The following is a 21,399-nucleotide window of genomic DNA, read 5'->3' on the forward strand; positions in this document are numbered from 1 at the left end:
AAGACACTAACCTAATGTGTTCCCTCCTAAAACTCAACTAAAATTATAATAAAGGGTTAATTTTTTAAAACCATAAAAAAGTATAGGTTATGTATCCCACAAGTATGTATCCAGGACAGGATACATCAACAACATATATTTGACACTGGAAAGCATGAAATTAACAAAGAGTCATTGTTTTACAGATCACACAAAGCTTAAATCACAAACCAGCAATGACAAAAACGGAAAACCAGCCCTATTTATGCCAAAGAATCCTTTTGCACATAATTGATAACAACAAGTTCCTCTAGATCAGAAATCAGATTAAGCTACTGATATCAGCAATTATTCTGGAATTAGGACAAAAATACAGTATAAGCAATGGTTTCAAGTTGGAAGGAAAATGACTTTCAACTTAGAATTCCATACCCAGCCAAACTATCAATTACATATTAGGGTAAAATAAAGATATTTTTACACATGCAAGACCAAAAATTCACTTTCCATGCATATTTTCAAATAATTTACTAGAGTAGCCCCTCTCACTTAGGGTTCATTAGGGCTAGTGCACTAAAATGTCCACTCTTCCAAAATGAAGTAATTTTTCTTCCATACATCTATAATAGCTCTAACCATGCACCATAATCCTTGGGAGAACTTAGAAAATACTCACTTAAATTATTTTCCACAGGCCTTACTTCCCTCAAAAGACACCACTTGAAAATGGCTGTACTACAATACATATTCTATCAAAAAGTGATAGCAAAAGGTGATACAGGAAACAGGATACTCAATATAAAAGAGCTGTCATCACCCAAAAAGTCCTGTATCATTGTACTATTTCTTTGTAAATCAAGGAAAAATTGTTTGGGTGAACTCTGCCCAATTTTTTTTCTGAATTTGGCTCTTGTCTTGATAATACACTAGTGAAGTTTCTCCTCTTTGCCCCATGCCGTGATGTTTGGGTAAGGTGAGTATACTTCCAGTACACTGATTTTTTTTTTTTTAAGATTTTATTTTTTAGAGTTTTAAGTTCACAGCAAAATTGAGATCTCCCATATATCCACATGGCTCTCCACATATGTAGTCTCTCCTATTATCAATTTCCCTCACCAAAGTGATACATTTGTTATAACTGATGAACCTATATCGACATATCATAATCAAAGTCTATAGCTTATCTTAGGGTTCACTTTTTTTTGATGTACATACCATGGGTTTGGACAAATGCATAATGACATGTATCCATCACTACAGTATCATCCCGAGTATTTTCAGTGCCATAAAAACCTTCTGTGCTCTGCCTATTCATTGTTGCCTCCCTGCTAACTCCTGGAAACCAAGCATCTTTTTACTGTTTCCATAGTTTTGCCTTTAACACAATGTCATGTAGAACTCTAATGAATAACATTATTTCTAAGTCTCTGTTGTGTTTCATTTGTCTCTATTTCAGCACCAACACCTACTGTCTAACTTACCAGAGCATTATGGTAAGTACTAAATAACCCCTGACCCTTGCCTGGCTCTGATTCTTCAGGAGGGTCTTCACTCTTCTTTGCCCTTGGTTATCCTTAGACAGTTTAGGATAATCTTATCAAGTATCATGAAAAAATCCTGTTGAGATATGGATTCAAAATACATTGAACAGATAAAATCAATTTGATAAGTGACATACTAAATAATACTGAATTTTCCTACTGGAAACATGGTATGTCTATTTAATTGAAAATATATCTCTCCATTTATTGAGAATACATCATCTTAATGTTATACTTTTCTACATAAAGATATTATGTTAGATTTATTAGATGTATGCCTACGTACACCTTATTTTCTGTTGTTTTAAGTGGTATTTTTTGAACTGCATCTTTCCAACCATTTGTTACTGGTACATAGAACTGGAGTTAACATATATTCAATAATTTTTTAATGATTTTAATAATTTATCTGTGAATTTGGGAGAGGTTCTATATAAACAACTATACACTAGCTGCAAATAAATTTTGTTTCCTCCTTTATTTTTTTTACATTATTCACTAGCTAAATTTCAAGTACAATATTGTTATGAAGTGTAGATAGTACACTACTTTCCTTGTTCCTAATTGTTACTTTACAAGGTTAAGAAAGCATTTGTTCCTATTTCTAATTTGCTACAGTTTTTTTTTTTTTTTTACCATAATGGATGTTAAAACTTTCAAATACATTTTGTTAATGGGATGACAACATAGTTTTTCTCCTATAATCTGTATGTTAAATGACAATCACAGATTTTCTAATACCAAAGCCATCCTTATAACGCCTGAAATAACCCCACTGTGGTTATAATGTATTATTTCTTTATATCTTGCTTGATTCAACAGTTTGCTAATAATTTGTTAGAACTTCTTCATCTAAATTGACGAGCAAGAATATCTTGTAGCTTTTCTTTGTAATGTCTGCTTTCCATATACAAGAATTTTTATTTGTCCATTTCTATTCTAAGATGCCATCAACTATCAGCTACATTCCTGACTTCAGAGATGTCATAAAAATATGAGGAGAAGGAGACTGATGGATATTATTACATTGTAAAAGAGATCCCAAATTCAGAGATGATATCAAGTGTTTAACAATTGCCAATGGAGATTGCAAAACACTATCAATTAAAGATCTAACCCAATTTCAGAGATGTTAAAGTCAGAGGACGGGTACTGTTTTAGACTTAATGAAATACAGTATTAATGTGATATTGGAATTATATTTTTCCCTAAACATTCAGTAGAACTTGTTTGTAAATTTGTCTGAGCCTATGATGTCTTTGTAAAGATAATATATATTAGTAATTAGATAATAAAAATCACTAGAATTTCCTATTACTGAATAAATTTTGGGAAGTACTCTTTCTAGAAATTTGTTCATTTAATCTAATTTTTCAAATTTATTGGCTAGAGTTGCTGCCTACATTTTTAGTAAGTTAAATGCTTGCTTCATTACTTTTCAGCATTCCTGCTTGTCAAGTATTAGCACTGAAACTATTATTTGTTGTTTAGATTTCCTGCTTGGGAATTGTGAGGCCTCCTTAATCAGAGGGTTGTTGTCTTTCATCAATTCTGAAAGGTTCCCAGCATTATCTTTCAATATTGCCTTCAACCCAGTAAATCACATTCTGTCATTTATAATTCCAGTTGGTGCAGACATTGGTTTGGATGGTAGCTAGTTTGTGTAGATTCTGACGGTGCCTTGTCTCCTCATGTTTTTCCTCATTTTTCCATCTTTGCTAGCATTTGGTACTGTCAGTGTACCGGATTTTAGCTATTCTAATAGGTGCATGATGGTATCTCATTGCTATTTTGTTTACTGATTTTTAGTTATGAGCTCATATGTAATTTTTGGAGGCTTGTGCTTAAAACTCTCCCTTAACAAGTATCTGTGTTGATTCTTCTAGGCCCCTTTGAATACTAAAAACTCAAGATCATTTTAAACTAAATGGAGGGATGTTTTTGTTTTTGCCACAGAGACCGTGTGAATTCTGGCTCCAAGCCTACATGAGTATATTGTGTTTCTCAAAGTATTGAGTCTCTCTCTCTCCCCCGTTCTACCTAGAGTCACATCAAAGAAAGGCAAACACACTAGTGTCTTCCTCTATGGGTATGTTTTCCAAGTTTGTTTTTGTTTTTTTGTTTTTTAACTAAGAAGGACTTGCTATTTCACATGGAGAGATCTCCAATCCAAATTTCCATCATGAATGGGCTGCAGGCCTTTTGTCCCTTTTTCTTGCTAAAACTCAAGTTTCAGACCTTCAGAAAACAGTAAGTGCTAGTCAGGACAAATGCTGGTTGCAGAGCTCATCATTTCTCTGGATTCCCACTCTCAATAACCCTGCCCTTCCTACTAATTCCCTTACTTTGCTGACAGTTCAATCACACATTAAAAATAGAATTTTGAAACACTGTATCCGAGTCTGAAGGGGGTGGCCTGAGAAAGAGATATGCTACCTGGTAAGCGACAGCCTCAGACAGCCTCAGCCTCTTCTCGGGTTATGCCTGGGACCTGCTGCCAGGGAGGCTTTTATCTCCATGGCTCCGCATGGTGCAGTTTCAGCTTTCTTTACATCCAGAAAGAAAAAAAGTTGACACCTTGCATCCTGGAAGTTCATTTAAGACACTGAAAATTAGGGCCTTCTTTCAAATCTGGACATGGCTAATTGAGGAGCAACAAGACCCAACAGGCCAAATACTGGAAATAATATATGCCAGTTCACACTAGTCCTTCTGGGAGAGTCTGCTGTTGGCAAATCAAGCCTGTAACTGCATTTTGTGAAGGGCCAATTTCATGAATTTCAAGAGAGTACCATAAGACACTGCTGTGCCTTGATGACACAACAGTAGAGTTTGACGTATGGGATACAGCTGGTCAAGAACGCTACCATAGCCTAGCACCATGTACTACAGAGAAGCACAAGCAGCCGTAGTTGTATATGATATCACAGATGAGTCCTCTGGCAGAGCCAAAAACTGGGCTAAAGAACTTCAGACACAAGCCAATCCAAGCAATGTAATAGCTTTATCAGGAAACAAGGCTGACCTTGCAAATGAAAGGGCTGTCGATTTCCAGGAAGCACAGTCCTACGAAGATGACAACAGTTTATTATTCATGGAGCCATCAGCTAAGACATCGATGAATGTAAATGAAATATTCATGGCAGTAGCTAAAACGCTGCCCAAGAATGAACCACAGAAACCAGGAGCAAATTCTGCCAGAGGAAAAAGGGTAGACCTTACTGAACCCATGCAGCCAACCAGGAGTCAGTGTTGTAGTTACTAAACCTCCAGTTTGAGCTTGCTGAAATATTCTCCTGCTTCTTAAATGTTAAGGACAGTGGAATTAGAGCATTTAACCAGCCCAGTATAACTTTCAAAAAGAAGAGACCTATGACAGAGTCAAGTTTCTAATACAGAATTATTTTAAGTGTTTTGAACTTAATTTTTAATAACATGCAAGTGACCCTCTAATGTTTCAGAAGGAGGAGGGGGGAATGAGAGTTATGTATGTGCATATGTTTCTGTGGATGGTTAGGGGGAATCATTTCTCATCACCATGGATAGAGATAAATGATGATGTAAACCCACAGTTAACCAGCCAGTTCTATGAAAAAGATTTGGAACTTATCAATTAGGGTTTTTCAAAAAACTTTTTTTAGAAAAGATTCTAAAAACATTTTTGTTTAACTACAGTATTCAGGCAACTGGTAATTTCTCTTAGTATGCACATTTAAAATGTACATTCCATATTTTAACAAATTAACCACAAGAAAACAAACCCACATCTTTAGGGGGAATAAATGAACATTAGTGGGATCTAAATTATAGCCAGTCCTGGTATTTTTAATGGGGTAAAAAAAAGTCTAATGTAACCTCATCCTGTTTTAGGAATATGAAACCTAATAAATGCATCTTAACGGACAGTGTTCCCTTCAAACATGTGAACTCCTCAACAGAAATGCAACAAACCAGGTATCTGTGATTTCAATCATTGTTGGCCATTATACACAGGCTTTGTTGTCTGGGAGCAGAGAAGGGGCTTTTGTTCCCCTTGGACATATTATTGTCAATGCACTAACAATTATGTACATTCAAACTTGATTATTTGAAATTTGATCTTCAGCCATATAAATAAGGTACTGCACTACAGTCTCCATAAATGTTTATTACTCTTCTGTGATATTTACGAGTTGCTTAAAAGTATACAAAATTACGAAACAACTAATTTTTCCTTGCTCTCCCTTTGAGAGGAAGGGGCTTGCTTAATTTGTTCCCACAAGGACTAGAACCATGATAAACAATGTATCAGTAATTTGTAACGTAAGTATTGCAGTATGTTAGCAAAAATCTTGCAGACTTGTTTTCCAAAGTTCATTTTACTTTGATCAGTTCAGTATATTGCACTGTTTTAGGTATTTTCCTTATAGTATGAAATCTACCATGTGTCAGAGATGATTTAATCTATTTAAGTGTTGAACTGGTAGCACAACTTGTACATTTATAGTAATTCAGAATTAGTAAGGAAAACCATTCACCAGTGTTTAGTTTTATATTGAAGACAACTCATGTTGTCCCTAAATTCCTAATTATAAATTAAACTCAAGGCAGGGGCTGAAAATATCATTTTTGGTTTGTCTTGTTTTCTAGTATAGAACTCTGTACCAAACAGAATAAATAAAGGCCAGCTTGATGGAGGAGACCCTTGGAAAATCCTGTACTCCATAGGAGGAAATGTCCATTTGTCACAAACATTCTTCCTTCACTTGGAAAATATGAGTTTGCTAAACTTTCACTGTTGCATTCTTTCTTCTTTTTTAAAGTTCATGTATTTATTTTGAGAGAGAGAGAGAGAGAGAGGGAGAAAAGGAGAGAGAGAGAAAGAATGAATGAATGAATGAGCAGGGGAGGGACAGAGAGGGTGAGAGAATTCCAAGCCAGGCTCCACACTGTCAGCATAGAACCTGATGTGAGGTTCAAGCCCAGGAACAATGAGATCATGACCTGAGCTGAAATCAAGAGTTGGATGCTTAACTGACTGAGCCACCCAGGCCCCCCTTACTGCTCCACTCTTAAAACTTATGTATGTTCAAACTTACAACAACCAAAATGAAAACCGAAAAATTTCTATGAAACTGTTTATTTTCTCTCAGAAATTATGCAAATATTCCTTGGTAAATTAAATTCATATCATCTTGCTATAATAATACAGAAACGTGCCTCTCCATGCCTCAAATTAGGAAAGGAAAATTGTAGCAATCAACTCTATAGGTGAAACTATTTTACCAGTCTTGCTAAGAAGGTGATCTCAACGTCTCAGACTTTGGAAACAAACGGGAGGAAATCTCAACGGAAAAAGCACTGAGAAACTAGTACAAGTAGTACCTTATAATTCTTTAATGTTATCTTAAGTAAACATACACACACACACACCTTTCTAAATATTTTTCTAGTTTTTATTTATTTTTGAGAGAGAGAGAGTGAGTGTGTGAGCAGGGGAGGGGCAGAGAGAGAGAGAGAGAGAGAGAGAGAGAGAGAGAGACAGAAATCCGAAGCAGGCTCCAGGCTCTGAGCTGTCAGCACAGAGCCCGACATGGGACTCAAACTCAAGAGCCGCGAGATCATGACCTGAGCCAAAGTCGGGTGCTTACCCGACTGAGCCACCCAGGCGTCCCCACACACATACATATCTTAAGTAAATATAAATATGTACACATGCATGTATTTTAATTAAATACACACATGCATACACAAACACAAAGAACATTTATAGGAAAACCAGTGCTTTAGTACTCTTAATGTTAATCTTGCTGCTTTGTTAAAGAAGCAATTAACAAGGCCTGGCAATGGTAAGACAGACTCGTCTCATCCTTGCAAAGATGCTTAAAACAGAGCTAAATTATTTTCAATAAATGTTTTCAAAGTATTTCAGTTTTATCTACAGGAGCATAGGAACATTTGAAAAACACAGATATAGCAACATTTCACAGGAGGGATTTAAAAAATATTGCGTTCTCATTTTTTTAATTTGCCAAATATTTTAATTTTTTAATTATTTAATAACTTCCATACCTCTGAAGCAACTATCTGAAGACAAGGAATTTCAAACAGAAAACAATTCTGTCTTAAGAAATAACTTCAAAAGTCCAACAGTGAGGATTCAAAAACTCAGAAGAAAATTAACATAACCTCTAACTTATATACTATTTGTAATGAAAATGACCTATGGCTACTAACCAAAGCACAGCATTTAGGAGAAAAAAAAAAAAAATAAAGATGGTGGGGATAAATTCAAGTACTCTTTCAGGTAAAACAATTTTCATGAGGGGCGCCTGGGTGGCTCAGTCGGTTAAGCGGCCGACTTCAGCCAGGTCACGATCTCGCGGTCCGTGAGTTTGAGCCCCGCATCAGGCTCTGTGCTGACAGCTCAGAGCCTGGAGCCTGTTTCAGATTCTGTGTCTCCCTCTCTCTGACCCTCCCCCATTCAAGCTTTGTCTCTCTCTGTCTCAAAAATAAATAAACATTAAAAATTAAAAAAAAAAAAGGGGCGCCTGGGTGGCGCAGTCGGTTGAGCGTCCGACTTCCACCAGGTCGCGATCTCGCGGTCCGGGAGTTCGAGCCCCGCGTCGGGCTCTGGGCTGATGGCTTGGAGCCTGGAGCCTGTTTCCGATTCTGTGTCTCCCTCTCTCTCTGCACCTCCCCCGTTCATGCTCTGTCTCTCTCTGTCCCAAAAATAAATAAACGTTGAAAAAAAAAATTTTTTTTTTTAATTAAAAAAAAAAAAAAAATTTTCATGAAATATAGCACATACATTCAAGACACATTTGTTACGTGTCTTGAGTCTTATCAGTGTTTAAGAATTGATCCTAGGAATAGCTTACCAAGGAAGGAGGAACTGCTTCGATTCATGGAGGAAACTGACTTCTTGGTCTCCTTTCGTCTATAAACCACTTAAATGAAGGTGTCACCTGAGACTTATACCAGCGATGTCTAAAACTGTCACCCTGGGGAATACGGTACAACATCTTCGCACTAGTAAACTCTGCAAAGAAAATCCCCCTTTACTTTGAAGTCTTCTATTAAGTAGTAGATACACACCCATCACATCATGTTTAATGCTACCAGGGCATTCAAGGTGAAGGGACTTTGAGGTTTAAGAGAATTTACTAAAGGATAACAGAAACTCATTGTACCTTTAATTCAAAGCATGTACCTTTTAATTCAAGTCTAGATAAACCAAGCATGGTCTAAATTATTTTAGCTAAAACTAGTTAAGCAGATAACTGATTAAATAGGTAACTTTTAGTGTTAAAAGTCTTAACATTTTTAACATTTAAAAATTAATTTGAAACCTACTCCTTTAAGTTTTGACAAAACAACATTTTATATTCTCTCACAAAGCACTACAACTGAAAGATGGTTTTATAAAACTAAAAGTATGCAAAATCGCTTTTTATGACCAAAGAATGAAAGGGTAGCTACAGGATGAACTACAGTTAACTCATCAAGCTTCGACAACAATTGCAAATGTTCTCTAGAGGGAACAGAGTACATGTGAGATGAGCTATAATTTAGTCTCTAGGCTCCCTGGGCACTGTTCTTATTCAAAAGTAGAAGAAGAAAGGGGAGACAATAACCTAATAAATATACATATTTCTCTTTCTTGACAAACAACTGAATTACATAAAATATGTCAAAGAAGTCAGCATAAAACATATACTATCCTATTTAAGAGACTGTAATCATTCTAAAGTTTAAACTATTTTTTAAGGAAACTGGTATACTTAAGGTAAAAATCTGGCATGTAAATAAGTTCTGGTATAATCTCATTACCATAATTTAAACATATAACAAATAAAAGACTAGCCTGATATGTGTGGGCTTTAGTGAGAAGAATCAGTCTCCCTAGTTTCTTCAAAAAAAAGAAAAGAGAATCCTAAATCAATGGAAGGAAAACACACCACAAAAAAAAAAAAAAAAAACAACAAAACAAAACAAAACAAAAAACTAACAACTTAACTGTTTTTAAGGGATAATGACCTACATTAAATTGGTATGAATCAATATGCATGAAGGAGACTCAGCCAGAAAACAGGAACAATCAGACTCTTTGCCATGCTAAAGTACCAGCAAAACAAACTTCTAACATGACAGCATGTATAAAACAAAAAGAAAACAGCTGACCCTGTAATTTACTCCCGCAGAGTGGAGTATTAAGACTATAGGCTATGACAGTCCTGAGACTGAAAACTGCCTCTGACATTTACTAGTTTTGTGAATTTGAACAAATGTCTTAACATCCCTGATCCTTAGTTTTCTCATTTGTGAAGCAGAGTAACTGCTTCTATGTTTTATGAGGTTGTTTCAACAGTTAAATATAATTTTGCACATAAGACTTTTAGCATATTAGCCAAACTTGGTAAGCGCTCAATAAATGGTAGCTAATAGCAAGAGTTCAGCAAATGGCAACAATATAATGCCATTTTTTTCCTGATGCATTGTCATCCACTCTCTTGTGGGACTTTCTCTTTAGCAAACATGGGAACAATATCATAGATGAGATTCATGTTAGAGAACAGGTTCAAGTACATGAACATTGCCCCCAGAATTGCATCTATTCGGTAAAAAAAAAAAAAATGAGACTAAAACTTCACAAGGGCAGGGACTAACACATAAAAGGTGCTCAATATAGGCATTCATTCAGTTATTCAACACAAAAGTACTTACCATGTTCAAGTTACTATGTATGCTAGGAACAGATGAGTATTTTTTTTTTTTTTTAAAAGGACAATCTCTTTCCTGAGGAGCTTACTGACAATGCCATTTACTCTCCATACCTTTCTTCCATTTACATTAACCCTCCATTATTCTATCAATTCAGTATTCATCTGTGGAGCTTACCTCAGCCCCCAAAGCCACTTACTTACACACTGAGCTGTCCACTAATTCTGACATTTCCTCCTACAGATCCCACCCCCTCCACGAAAGCAATTAACCAAACTCATTCATTAAACCTCCACTCCCCTGCCAGCATCCCATGCCTACTCTGCCACTTTTATTGCACATACCTAGTAAAGCCTAACCTCACAGAAGACAATCTCACACTGAGGCAGGTTAATATCAACCTCAACTGAGGCCCAAACACTATCTGGCACCCCATTACCATGGTTCTTCCACTTTCCAGCTGTGTTCCTAGGCCTGTCAACACCTCACCTTCACACTGAACCCCATCATGGTTGCCTCCTCTGAGACCTGCCCAACTAATTATGTATTTCTCTTTACTGACTTTGTCCTGTCAACATTTGGACATGCTCAAATATCGCCTTTCTTAAATCTCCTTTTTGCCCCATTGTCTTTCTCTAGCTACCATACACATTCCTCCCCTTCAAAGGCACAATTCCTGAAAGAGTTTGCCAACTGTCTTCAATTCCTTATCTTTCTTACTCATCCTATTGCTCTCATCTTCTGCCTTCATCACTGTTCCCAAAACTGAATTCACAAATGTTAGCAATGATATCTTGTCAATGGATCATTTTTCTTAACTGGCTTGACTTCTGAGCTGCACGTAAAACTACAGGTCACTCTTCCTCCCTCATAAAACCGTCTGTTTCCTTCTTCTGGGGTACAACACTCCTTTACAAAGCTCCTCTGCCAATACTTTCTCCATCATATCCTTAAATGTTGACATTTTTTAGGATGGTATTCCAACTACTTTTCTCAAGCTTCAATTCTTCCCAAACTTTTTACAACTTACAATGAGAAATATATTTTACATAAGTATACGTATGAGTGTATGAAGACAAAAATTTCACAGATCACACAAGCTTTGATCTTTTGAATCTATTTTACTTCATTTAAAACACAATACTGTCTGGGAATCTCTAAACTGATGCATATGGTTGTTTTAACAATCTCAATTACTCTATGCTGATGACTTCCAAATCTACACTTCCAGTGCAGAAGTGTCTACTAAACCCTGAACTCATAAAGCCAATCTCTTCCTTAACATGCTATATGGATAGCTCTAACACACTTCAAACTCACCATGTCCAAAACTGGAATCCTCAGCATCTTTCCCCCAAACTTGGGTCTTCCTCCATAGTTCCCTATCTTGGTAAACTTTTAAACTAGTTTCCCAAGCAAAATATGTAGGAGTCATTGCAGATTCTTCCTTCCCTCTTTCCACTGTCGCCTCCACCCAAATCATTCACTAATCCGGGACAAATTTTCCTTTTTTTATTCCCACAACTGTCACTCTCATCCAGGCTGTATTCACCTTACCTAGATAGTACAGTTTAGTAGTGAATCTTCTCATTGGCACTATATTCTTCCCAATTTATGAATATAATTCTAATCACTGTGTTGCCTACTATTATAGTTATCTATTGCTGTACCTTAAACTACACAAAACTTAGTGCTTTAAAACATTAAATTATTTGCTCACAATGCTACAATTAGGCAAGTTGAGGTTGGTGGTGGCTTGTCTCTGATCCACACAGTATCTGCCAGAACACCCAATATGGCTTGTCACTCTTACGGACCTTCAGCTGGGATGACTATAGCGAGCTGGGGCTAGCTATCTTGGGCTTCCAGACTGCACGTTGAAAGGGTAGGGGTAAAGGAAGAATAAACTCCATTTCTTGATGGGCAAGTTGCAAGAACGCATAAAAAAAAGGCATGTAAGATGAAAGATATTGTTGCAGTCATCTTTGAAAATGAAATACACCACAGTCCACTTAATTCACATTCCTTCTACATCCAAAATACACTCAATGTCTCCCCCAAGCCAAAATGTCATTCTATTATGGCACTGATTATAAGGCTGGGTCTAATTATTTAAATCAGGTGCAACTGCAAATGGTACTCCTTGGGTTTAGTTCCTCACATGTAGCTTCTCAGATGTACCTCCTCTGAAGCCAAAATCCCATCAACTCAAAAGATAGCTTCTCTGCCCCACTGTAGTAAGCCAGGGGTAGGACTACAATGGTCACTGGGGTTCAAAAGATGAAGGGGATGAGGAGTTACACAGAAGGCATAATAAATAGTCTCACAGCTGTTGTGAAATCTGCTTGGCACATGTCATCAGCAGTTTGATTAGAACAGTTATGGGGGTGCCTGGGCGGCTCAACCGGTTGAGCATCTGACTCTTAATTTCAGCTCAGGTCATGATCCCAGGGTCATTGGATCGAGCCCTCCATCATGCACTGAGAGCGGGGCCTGGTTGGGATTCTCTCTCTCCTTCTGCCCCCTCCTCCACTTGTGCGCTCTCTCTGAAAAATTAATTAATTAAATAAAGCAAACAAACAAAAAAGCACAGTTATGTTCTTTGAAAATAGTCCTTTGGGGCTCTTGACTCTGCCTTCTGGGCTCCTGGACCCATCCCCTGAGTCAGTCTTCCCATTTCATAAGAAATGGTCCGTGATTGCAACAGTGTAGTTTTCTCAGCCTGCTTCATGCCCACACAAGATTGGGATTCTCCCCACACACAAAGGCTTTTAGTTGAACTATCCTTTTCCATCTACGCTGGTGGTGTTTCTATCAGCACCATTCTTGTAAAAACGTTGTGAGTTTCTTATGAATTTTATTAGAATTAACTCATTTTAACAGATGCCACATCCACAAATTTCTTTGAGATAGCCAGTTCACTACTCTGGGCTATGTCATGGTGCTGTAGGACAGCAGACTTAAAAGCCTTAGAAGCTCTTCTGGCTAGCTGAGATATTCTGAAAGGTACACCTTTTAGACTCTTTAAAGCCCTTTTAAAAGGCTCCAAGAGACACTGCCTTTCTGAACTCTCAACACAGAATCTTACAGAAGCCTGATCTTGATTGGATCCTTATTCTGAGGCCATTTTTTACTAATGGCACCCTGGGATTTGAGAAGCGTTTAGATAAGTAAAGGGAAGGGAGAAGGCATTCATTCCATTCCATTGTGGAGGATACCAGGATAAATAAAAGCACAGTCTTGCGGGAGAATAGCAAAGAAAGTCATCCCGCTGGGTTCATGATGAGGGGAAACACAAAATGAAATTGGAAAGGTAGAATAAAATCAGACAAATTAAGAGTCCTGATTACCAATTTACGGAATCTGGAATTTAAGCTCTCGACGGTTTGTCCAAATGTTACTACATCAGAGATACCTGGAGAGTTTTATAAATACAGAGCCTCACCCTAGAGGAAAAAACAGCTCCCAGAGCTTCTGAAAGGCTGGAGTAGAAATCTGTATCTAAGCAAAGCTCCCAGGTGATTGATTCTCAGACACAGCCAGACTCAGGAGCCACTGCTCTAGGCAATAGTCAACTGGTGACTTTTTGAGAATGGGAGGGACATAAATGCAGTTATCTAGTGAAATTTTTGGTTATAAATCTGAATAAAAATAAATTACCCTTACCAAGTGCTCAGTTTCCTCACTTGTGAAACAGGGAAAATGATTTATACACCATAAGGTTCTTGCAAGAATTCTAGGAGCTAATGCATGTAAACAATCACTTAGAGACATGAAGAGCATTAAAAGTTAGTCATTATTACTGTAAGTTTCTAGAACTCTTAAGTCTTTCCATTCACAAGCTGATAATACTAAGCAAGAGTATTTGAGATACTGTAGACAAATCAAAGAGGTTTACAGAACATTTGTTTATCTCCTCCAGCAGTTAATCTTCCTCATAATCAAGAGTTAATGAATCTACCTTATTTCAAAACAAATCTGACACCTGGAAACTCTGATATGGAATTTCAGTAGGTAAACCCAAGATATTTGCGTTACACAAAGCCAATAGGTTGACTTTAATAAAAAGTATATTCAGTATGTAATTCACTCCATAAATATTAATCAGGTGCAAATCAAGATATAACTGACACTAGAGCTGCTTTAAATGCAAAAATTAGAGGTTTACATGGGTCACTAAAATAATTTCTAAATGAGCTTAAGATGCTTAAGATGCTTAAGTACAGCAACAGCTGAAATATCAGCTTACAACTCAAACAGAATAATTTATTTAAAATAATCATAATTATTATTTATTAAACATTTCCCACTGAAATAAAGTACAAAATGATCATGTAACTTACTATTTACCAATTAATATTCATTTATTTAAAAAAAATTTTTTTTTTCAACGTTTATTTATTTTTGGGACAGAGAGAGACAGAGCATGAACGGGGGAGGGGCAGAGAGAGAGGGAGACACAGAATCAGAAACAGGCTCCAGGCTCTGAGCCATCAGCCCAGAGCCCGACGCGGGGCTCGAACTCACGGACCGCGAGATCGTGACCTGGCTGAAGTCGGACGCTTAACCGACTGCGCCACCCAGGCGCCCCAATTAATATTCATTTAAAAAGAAGTCACTAAAGCCTACTTTCAAAGAATAATTCATAGTCACAATACCAAAACCTGAATAATTATAGAGACATTGTGATAGTTAAGACTCCAAATTAAATTTTTAAAATATTTGATAACCTAAGTATACATTAGCTTTAAAACACCAAACTTAAGTGCTTAGTTTTAAAAGCAGAAATCTTTCCACCATTGCTACCGTAGTACCGCAAGAGAGTTCAAAGCATCTGATTAAATAAACTGTGCTAAGAAGCAGAATTCGAGATATGAAATTTATCAAATATGAATTAGGAAGGGAGATCCATAATCCTTAGGAGTCCCCAAGACTCTTTTAGAGAGTCTGCAAGGTTAAAACTAGTTCCATAATAGATTTTCATTGTGTTGACATTTGCACTGACGGCACAAAAGCAATGTTCAAAGTGCTAACACCTTAGCACAAATCAATGCAGAGACTAACTGTTGTAGGGTCACTGATTTCTTCACTGCCATGCACTTACAGTAAAAGGACAGTTTCACTTACAGATGTTGTCAATGAAGCATTAAAAATTATTCATCTTAAACCCTGATGGTTTTAACATTTCTGTGTGACAAGATGAGAAGTATGCATAAAGTACATCTTTGTATTGTATTTTAAAATGTGTCAACACTTAGTAGATCTACATAATTCAGTAACTATTTCCCAAATGACTAATGCTTGATGTTAAAAAAAAAAAAATCATGCATGAGTAAAGAACCATTCAAAGTTCAACAGAGATGAATGGACTTTAACTTAAGAGAGTATGAAAAGATTATTGATGCGGTTTCAGATTCTACTCTGCAACCAGTATTTAAGAAACTACCACTTGTGGGTGCCTGGATGGCACACTCTGTTAAGTGTCCTACTCTTGATATAGGCTCAGGTCATGATCTCATGGTTCATGGGATCAAGCCCTGTGCCAGACTCTGCACAGACAGCACAGAGCCTGCGTGGGATTCTCTGTCCCCTTCTTTCTCTGCCACTCCCTCCCGCCCTCCCTCCCTCCCTCTCTCTCTCTCTCAAAATAAATAAATAAACTTAAAAAAAAAAGAAACTACCACCTGTCAAATTTTGGTGTGTATAAAAGACTATTTGCATTTATGTATAAAGCTATTAATGTAATCCTCCCTTTTCCGACTATGTATGTGTGTGAGGCCAGATTTTGTTCATATACTTCAATCGAATCATTACATCATGATTGCAGAAGCAGATATGAAAATCTGGGTGTCTGTTTGTAAACTAGATATTAAAGAGATTTGCAAAAATTGTAAATAGTAGTTCTCAACCAATGACAATTTTGTCCCTCAAGGGACATTTGGCAAAGTGTCAGCTATTTCTGGTTGTATACAACTGGAGAAAATGCTATCGTCATCTAGTGGGTAGAGGCCAAAGATACTGCTAAATACCCTACAATGCACAGGACATCCCCCGCAAGAATTATCCAGCCCATAATGTTAATAGTGGCAAGTCTGAAAGACCATGAGGGAAAAGAATACCACTCTTCTCAATACTTTTTTTTTGAGGAAAAGGAAGGAGGAACACAGTTATTTTTAATAAAAACGTTATTCATATTAACCTGCAAAAGGCTTATTATAAATTTAAATGATTAAGTATAAACATTTTTAAAATTTCTTCCTTCTATTTTACGATAAATATCAATAGGTTAATCCACATAAAAGTTCTTTGAGGTCTTCAATAATTTTTAACAGTGTAAAGGAGTCTTGAGACCACAAAGTTTGAGAATCACTCAATTAGAACAGTATAACTAACCAAGTACACTGGGGAATATAAGAGGAATTAAAAGGACTCTAAAGGAAAATAAACTCATTTCAAGAGTAAAATAGATGACCAAAGCAAACAAAACACCCATAAAACCAAATAGCTACAAAGAAAAAATTTGATAGACCTAAAATGTCATTCTCCCCTTATAACCACAACTAAATTAAAAGCACAATTTCTTACCCTGACTATGAGGACTTGCTGGACTAAAAGATGGCTGATACAAATCTTTGGTTGGTGTTGGATAAGCTTCTTTCCCTTGGCGCTGACTCATCTTTCCTGGTGTCAGATGTTGAGATTCGTCACTGTTTGCTACCACAGCTCAAGGAAAGAAGAAAAAAAGAATTAGTACTGATGTTACACATTTACATAATTACACAGTTAATAATACGGTATAGAACTATGATTGAAATAGCCTCAATAGTTATATTTGTTTTCCAACTCTACTTTAATAAATCTGCATAACTTTTATTTTCTTTTAATTGTAGTTTGCCATCAATCCAAGAGGAACTGATTGCTATGTACGGGTACAATTACACAAAATTTAGACATTATAAAAATGAAAATACAGTCAACTAAAAATGAAAGGTACTCCAAAGTTTACTATGGCCTTTTCATTGTGCTATTAACTCTTTACATTTGCCAATAAAAAAATAAGCAAGAGACAAAGTCATTTCATTAAAAAAAAAAAAAAAAAAAAATGGGGGCACCTGGGTGGCTCAGTCAGTTGAGAGTCTGACTTCAGCTCAGGTCATGATTTCACAGTTCGGGAGTTTGAGCCCCACATTGGGCTCTATGCTGACAGCTCAGAGCCTGGAGCCTGCTTCAGCTTCTGTCTGTCTGTCTGTCTCTCTCTCTCTCTCTGCCCCTCCCCCCACCCCCCCCCACACTCTGTCCCTCTCAAAAATAAACAAACGTTAAAAAAAATTTTTTTAAAAGAAATACAAACGGTCACTAAACATATGAAATACTCAATCTTCATTAATAATCAGAAAAAATACAAATTAGTAGCAATATAAAATATTCATATTCACTAGAATTTCTACTCTAATTTCTAATTTTCATGAAAAATAGGTATGATTCTTGTTTTAGAAATAGGAAAACTTGAGGTTCATTCAGAGACTGCTCTACCTAAGACTCAGTAATAGAGGTAAGATGTCTAACTCAGGAGCATTTGGTTCCAAAGTCTAATCTCTTAAAAGCTTGCTGCCCCAATAATCAATTTAAATAGTGTTTAAAGTCGTTATTCACTCATTTGCTAATGAAGAAGAGCAATGCCCACTTGCAGAGAGGGCAGAAAAGAGAAAAATACTCAAATGAAGGAATAGGGCAAATTGTGACGAAATCCACAGTGCCCTAGCCATCTCCATGTCCATTCATTTTATGTTTCTGTGCTTTCTGCCTACAAAAGCTTAGCTTTATCTTGAGAAAGAATGATTCTGTCTTCACTACAGATTTAATTTGTAACTTAACCAGAACATCATGTTCACATTTTTATCACTGTACCTTTTAAATCAACTCCTTTAAATTAAATTGTTTTCTATTGTGCTCAAGTTTTCAAGATCTATATTTTAGCTCTGTACATTTCAATGTAAAAACTAAAACAAAAACAAAAACAAAAACAACAACAACAAAAACCCCAAAACACAAAAACCTTTCACTTAACATCCAAGTAAAGATATAAAAAGTCTATGTTCCCATCAAGTCCATAAAAAAAAGAATCTATACACTGAGGACTCCTGACTTTATCTCTTCCTGAACTAAACTCACACGTCCAATTGCCTGCCTTATACTAGCCTCTACTTTTTAACAGGCATCTCAAATTTATCCAGAGCATAATTCTTGATTCTGTTTATCCTCCAAACCTACCACTCACTATTCTCCTCCACCACTTTCTCAGGCCAAAAACTTTAGATATATTGTTTTATTTTTCTCTTTCTTAAACACTTCACACCTGATTTATTTGTGAGATCTTTATAGTTTACCCTCAGAATTTATCTTGAATCTTTTTACTTCTTCCTACTTCTACAACTATCACCCTATTCTAAGCCACCATTACCTGTCCACTGGATCACAGCAACAGATTTTTACCTAGTCTCCAGACTTACTGTCTTGCTCTTTGCTTGTTTAGAATTCATTCTCTACACAGAAACCTGAATAATCTTTGTAAATCATGAATCAGATCTGCGCCACACAGAAATATCCTCAACGCTTTCCATTATACTTGAATCCCATGGCATACGAACTGAAAAGTGTCTGGCCTCTGCTTACCTTTACAATCTCATTCTCTACTACTCTCCTTAGTCACTTGGCTACTTGGCTCCAGCTAGAATGGCCTTCGTGGTATTCCTTAAAACATGCCATTTTGCTCCAGTGTCTGGGTGTTTCTATCTCTTGTTCTCTCAACCTGGAAAACTCCTACTGCAGAGGTTCACATTATTGACCCCTCTCTACGTGTTGTCTGTGCTCTAATGCCCTATCTTCAACAAAGCTCTTCATCATGCCTATGAAATTTATCAATTCTTTTATTATTTTGGTTAGTGTGCACTCTGCCACGATTATACTCTATCACTTTATCATACATGATTTTCACTGTTGCTCTTATCACTATTTGAAATTATATCATTTGTTTATTGTCTGCCTTCTACAGGAGACCATTAAGTTCCATAAGAGAACGGAGTTTTATCTGCCTTATATTTCCATAAATCCTCAAGTCCTGGTATGGTTCTGACATAATGAAGGTGTTCAACAGAGTCTTGCTGAATGAACCAATCAACAAATTTTATACCTTTATCAAACTTTATTATCATAAAGTAAATGGCAGCTCCTTTGGTTACTAAATCCAAGATCCACTTAATTCCTAAAAATTACTATTAAAATTAAAGATGTATGGTATAGATGTAGGAAGAGACAAATTGACCTAAAGAACAAAACAGAGAGATCTCATAATCAAACACATGCATACGCTGAGCCTAGATATACAACAGAAGTAGGGACTACCTCCATTAATGATACTAGGAAAATTAAGTATTGGAAAATCAGGTCCCTACCCTCATACCATGCACAAAGAACAGTCTTAGGAAAATTAAAGACATCACTGTAAAAAGCAAAACTTAAAACCTTTTAGAAGAAAATATAAAAAAATATCTTTATAAACTTGGGATAGGGAATGATTCCTTTAAAAAGACAACAAAGCACTAACCAAAAATAAAGAACTGATAAATTCTACTATATTAAAATTAAGATTTTAATCAAAAGGTACCATAAAAAGTTAGAAAGAAAAACAGGATATTTGCAACATATATAATTAACAAAGGGTTGGTATCCAGAATATGTTAAGAAAGATAACAAGCCTATAAATCAATTAGAAAAAGACCAACAACACAGTAGAGAAATGTAGGGATACATCAAAAAGAATAAAATACCTAGGAATACATTTAATCAAGAGGTGAAAGACATGTACAATGAAAACTATAAGACAGTGACAAAAGAAACTGAAAACACAAATAAATGGAAAGACAGTCCATTCTCATGGATTGGAATAATTAATACTGTTAAAATGTCCATACCACCTAAAGCAACCTACAGATTCGATGCATCCCCTATGAAAATTCCAATGGCATTTTTCACAGAATTAGAACAAAAAATTCTAAAATTTGTGTGAAACCACAAAAGACTCTGAATAACCAAAATAATCTTGAAAAAGAAGAACAAAGCTGAAGGCATCATGTTCCCTGGTTTCAAACTATAAAACAGAGCTACAACAATCAAAACAGCATGGTGAACACATGTAAATTAATAAAACTGAATAGAGGGCCCATAAGTACACCTATGCATATATGGTCATATTAATTTGGGACAAAAAAGTCAAGAATATACAAGAAAATGGCAGTCTCTTCAATAAATGGTGCCGGGAAAACTGGACATCCATATGCAAAAGAAAGAAACTGAACCACTATCTTACATCATATATAAAAATTAACTCAAAATTAATCAAAGACTTGAATATAAGACCTAAAACCCTAAAACTCCAAAAAGAAAACATAGGCAGTAAGCATCAGACTTGGTGATGGTTTTCTGGACCTGACACCAAAAGCAGAGGCAACAAAAGCAAAAATAAACAAGTAGGACTACATATCAAACTAAAAAGCTTCTGCACCACAAAGGAAACCATCAACAAAAGGAAAAGACAACCTCCTGAATGGGAGAAAATATTTACAAGTCATATATCTGATAAGGGGTTCATGTCCAAAATACACTAAGAGCTCATATAACTCAACAGCAAAAAAAAAATAAGCAATTTGACTTAAAAATGGGCAGAAGATCTGAATAAACACTTTTCCAAAGACAGAATGGCCAACAGGTATATGGAAAAATGCTAAACATCACTAATCATCAGGGAAATGGAAATCAAAACCACAATGAGCTATTATCCCCTCACACCTGTTAGAATGACTATTATCAAAAAGAAAGGAAATAACAAGCGTTGGCAAGGATATGGAGAAACATGACTCCCTGTGCACAGTCAGTAGGAATGTAACTTGGTGTAGCCAATTCACCACTGTGGAAAACAGTATGGAGAGTCCTCAAAAAGTTAAAAGAAACTACCATAGGATCCAGCAATTCCAGTTCTGTGTATTTTCCTGAAGAAAATGAAAACACAAATCTGGAAAGATATATGCACCCCTATGTTCACCATAGAATTACTTACAGCAGCCAAGACATGGAAACAACCTAAGTGTCCACTGAAAAATGAATGGAATACTCAGCCATA

At 36.2% G+C, this 21,399-nt stretch overlaps 1 protein-coding gene and 1 pseudogene across 9 annotated transcripts in view; one reads left to right on the forward strand and one right to left on the reverse strand.

Moving 5' to 3' along the window:
* Window positions 1–21,399, reverse strand: part of OSBPL8 (oxysterol binding protein like 8) — a 152,351-nt gene that overhangs the window by 60,195 nt on the left and 70,757 nt on the right. For 5 of the 9 annotated variants that reach the window (XM_045467086.1, XM_045467092.1, XM_045467088.1 and 2 more), the window contains one exon: window positions 16,809–16,946. In XM_045467086.1, coding sequence (XP_045323042.1) covers window positions 16,809–16,946 — 138 coding nt within the window. The remainder of the gene's footprint in view (window positions 1–16,808; window positions 16,947–21,399) is intronic. The other 4 variants (XM_045467089.1, XM_045467087.1, XM_045467094.1 and 1 more) reach the window with 1 other exon arrangement.
* Window positions 4,158–4,785, forward strand: LOC123591003 (annotated as a pseudogene).

This window comes from Leopardus geoffroyi, chromosome B4 (genome assembly GCF_018350155.1).
Source record: "Leopardus geoffroyi isolate Oge1 chromosome B4, O.geoffroyi_Oge1_pat1.0, whole genome shotgun sequence".
NCBI classification, from domain to species: domain Eukaryota; kingdom Metazoa; phylum Chordata; class Mammalia; order Carnivora; family Felidae; genus Leopardus; species Leopardus geoffroyi.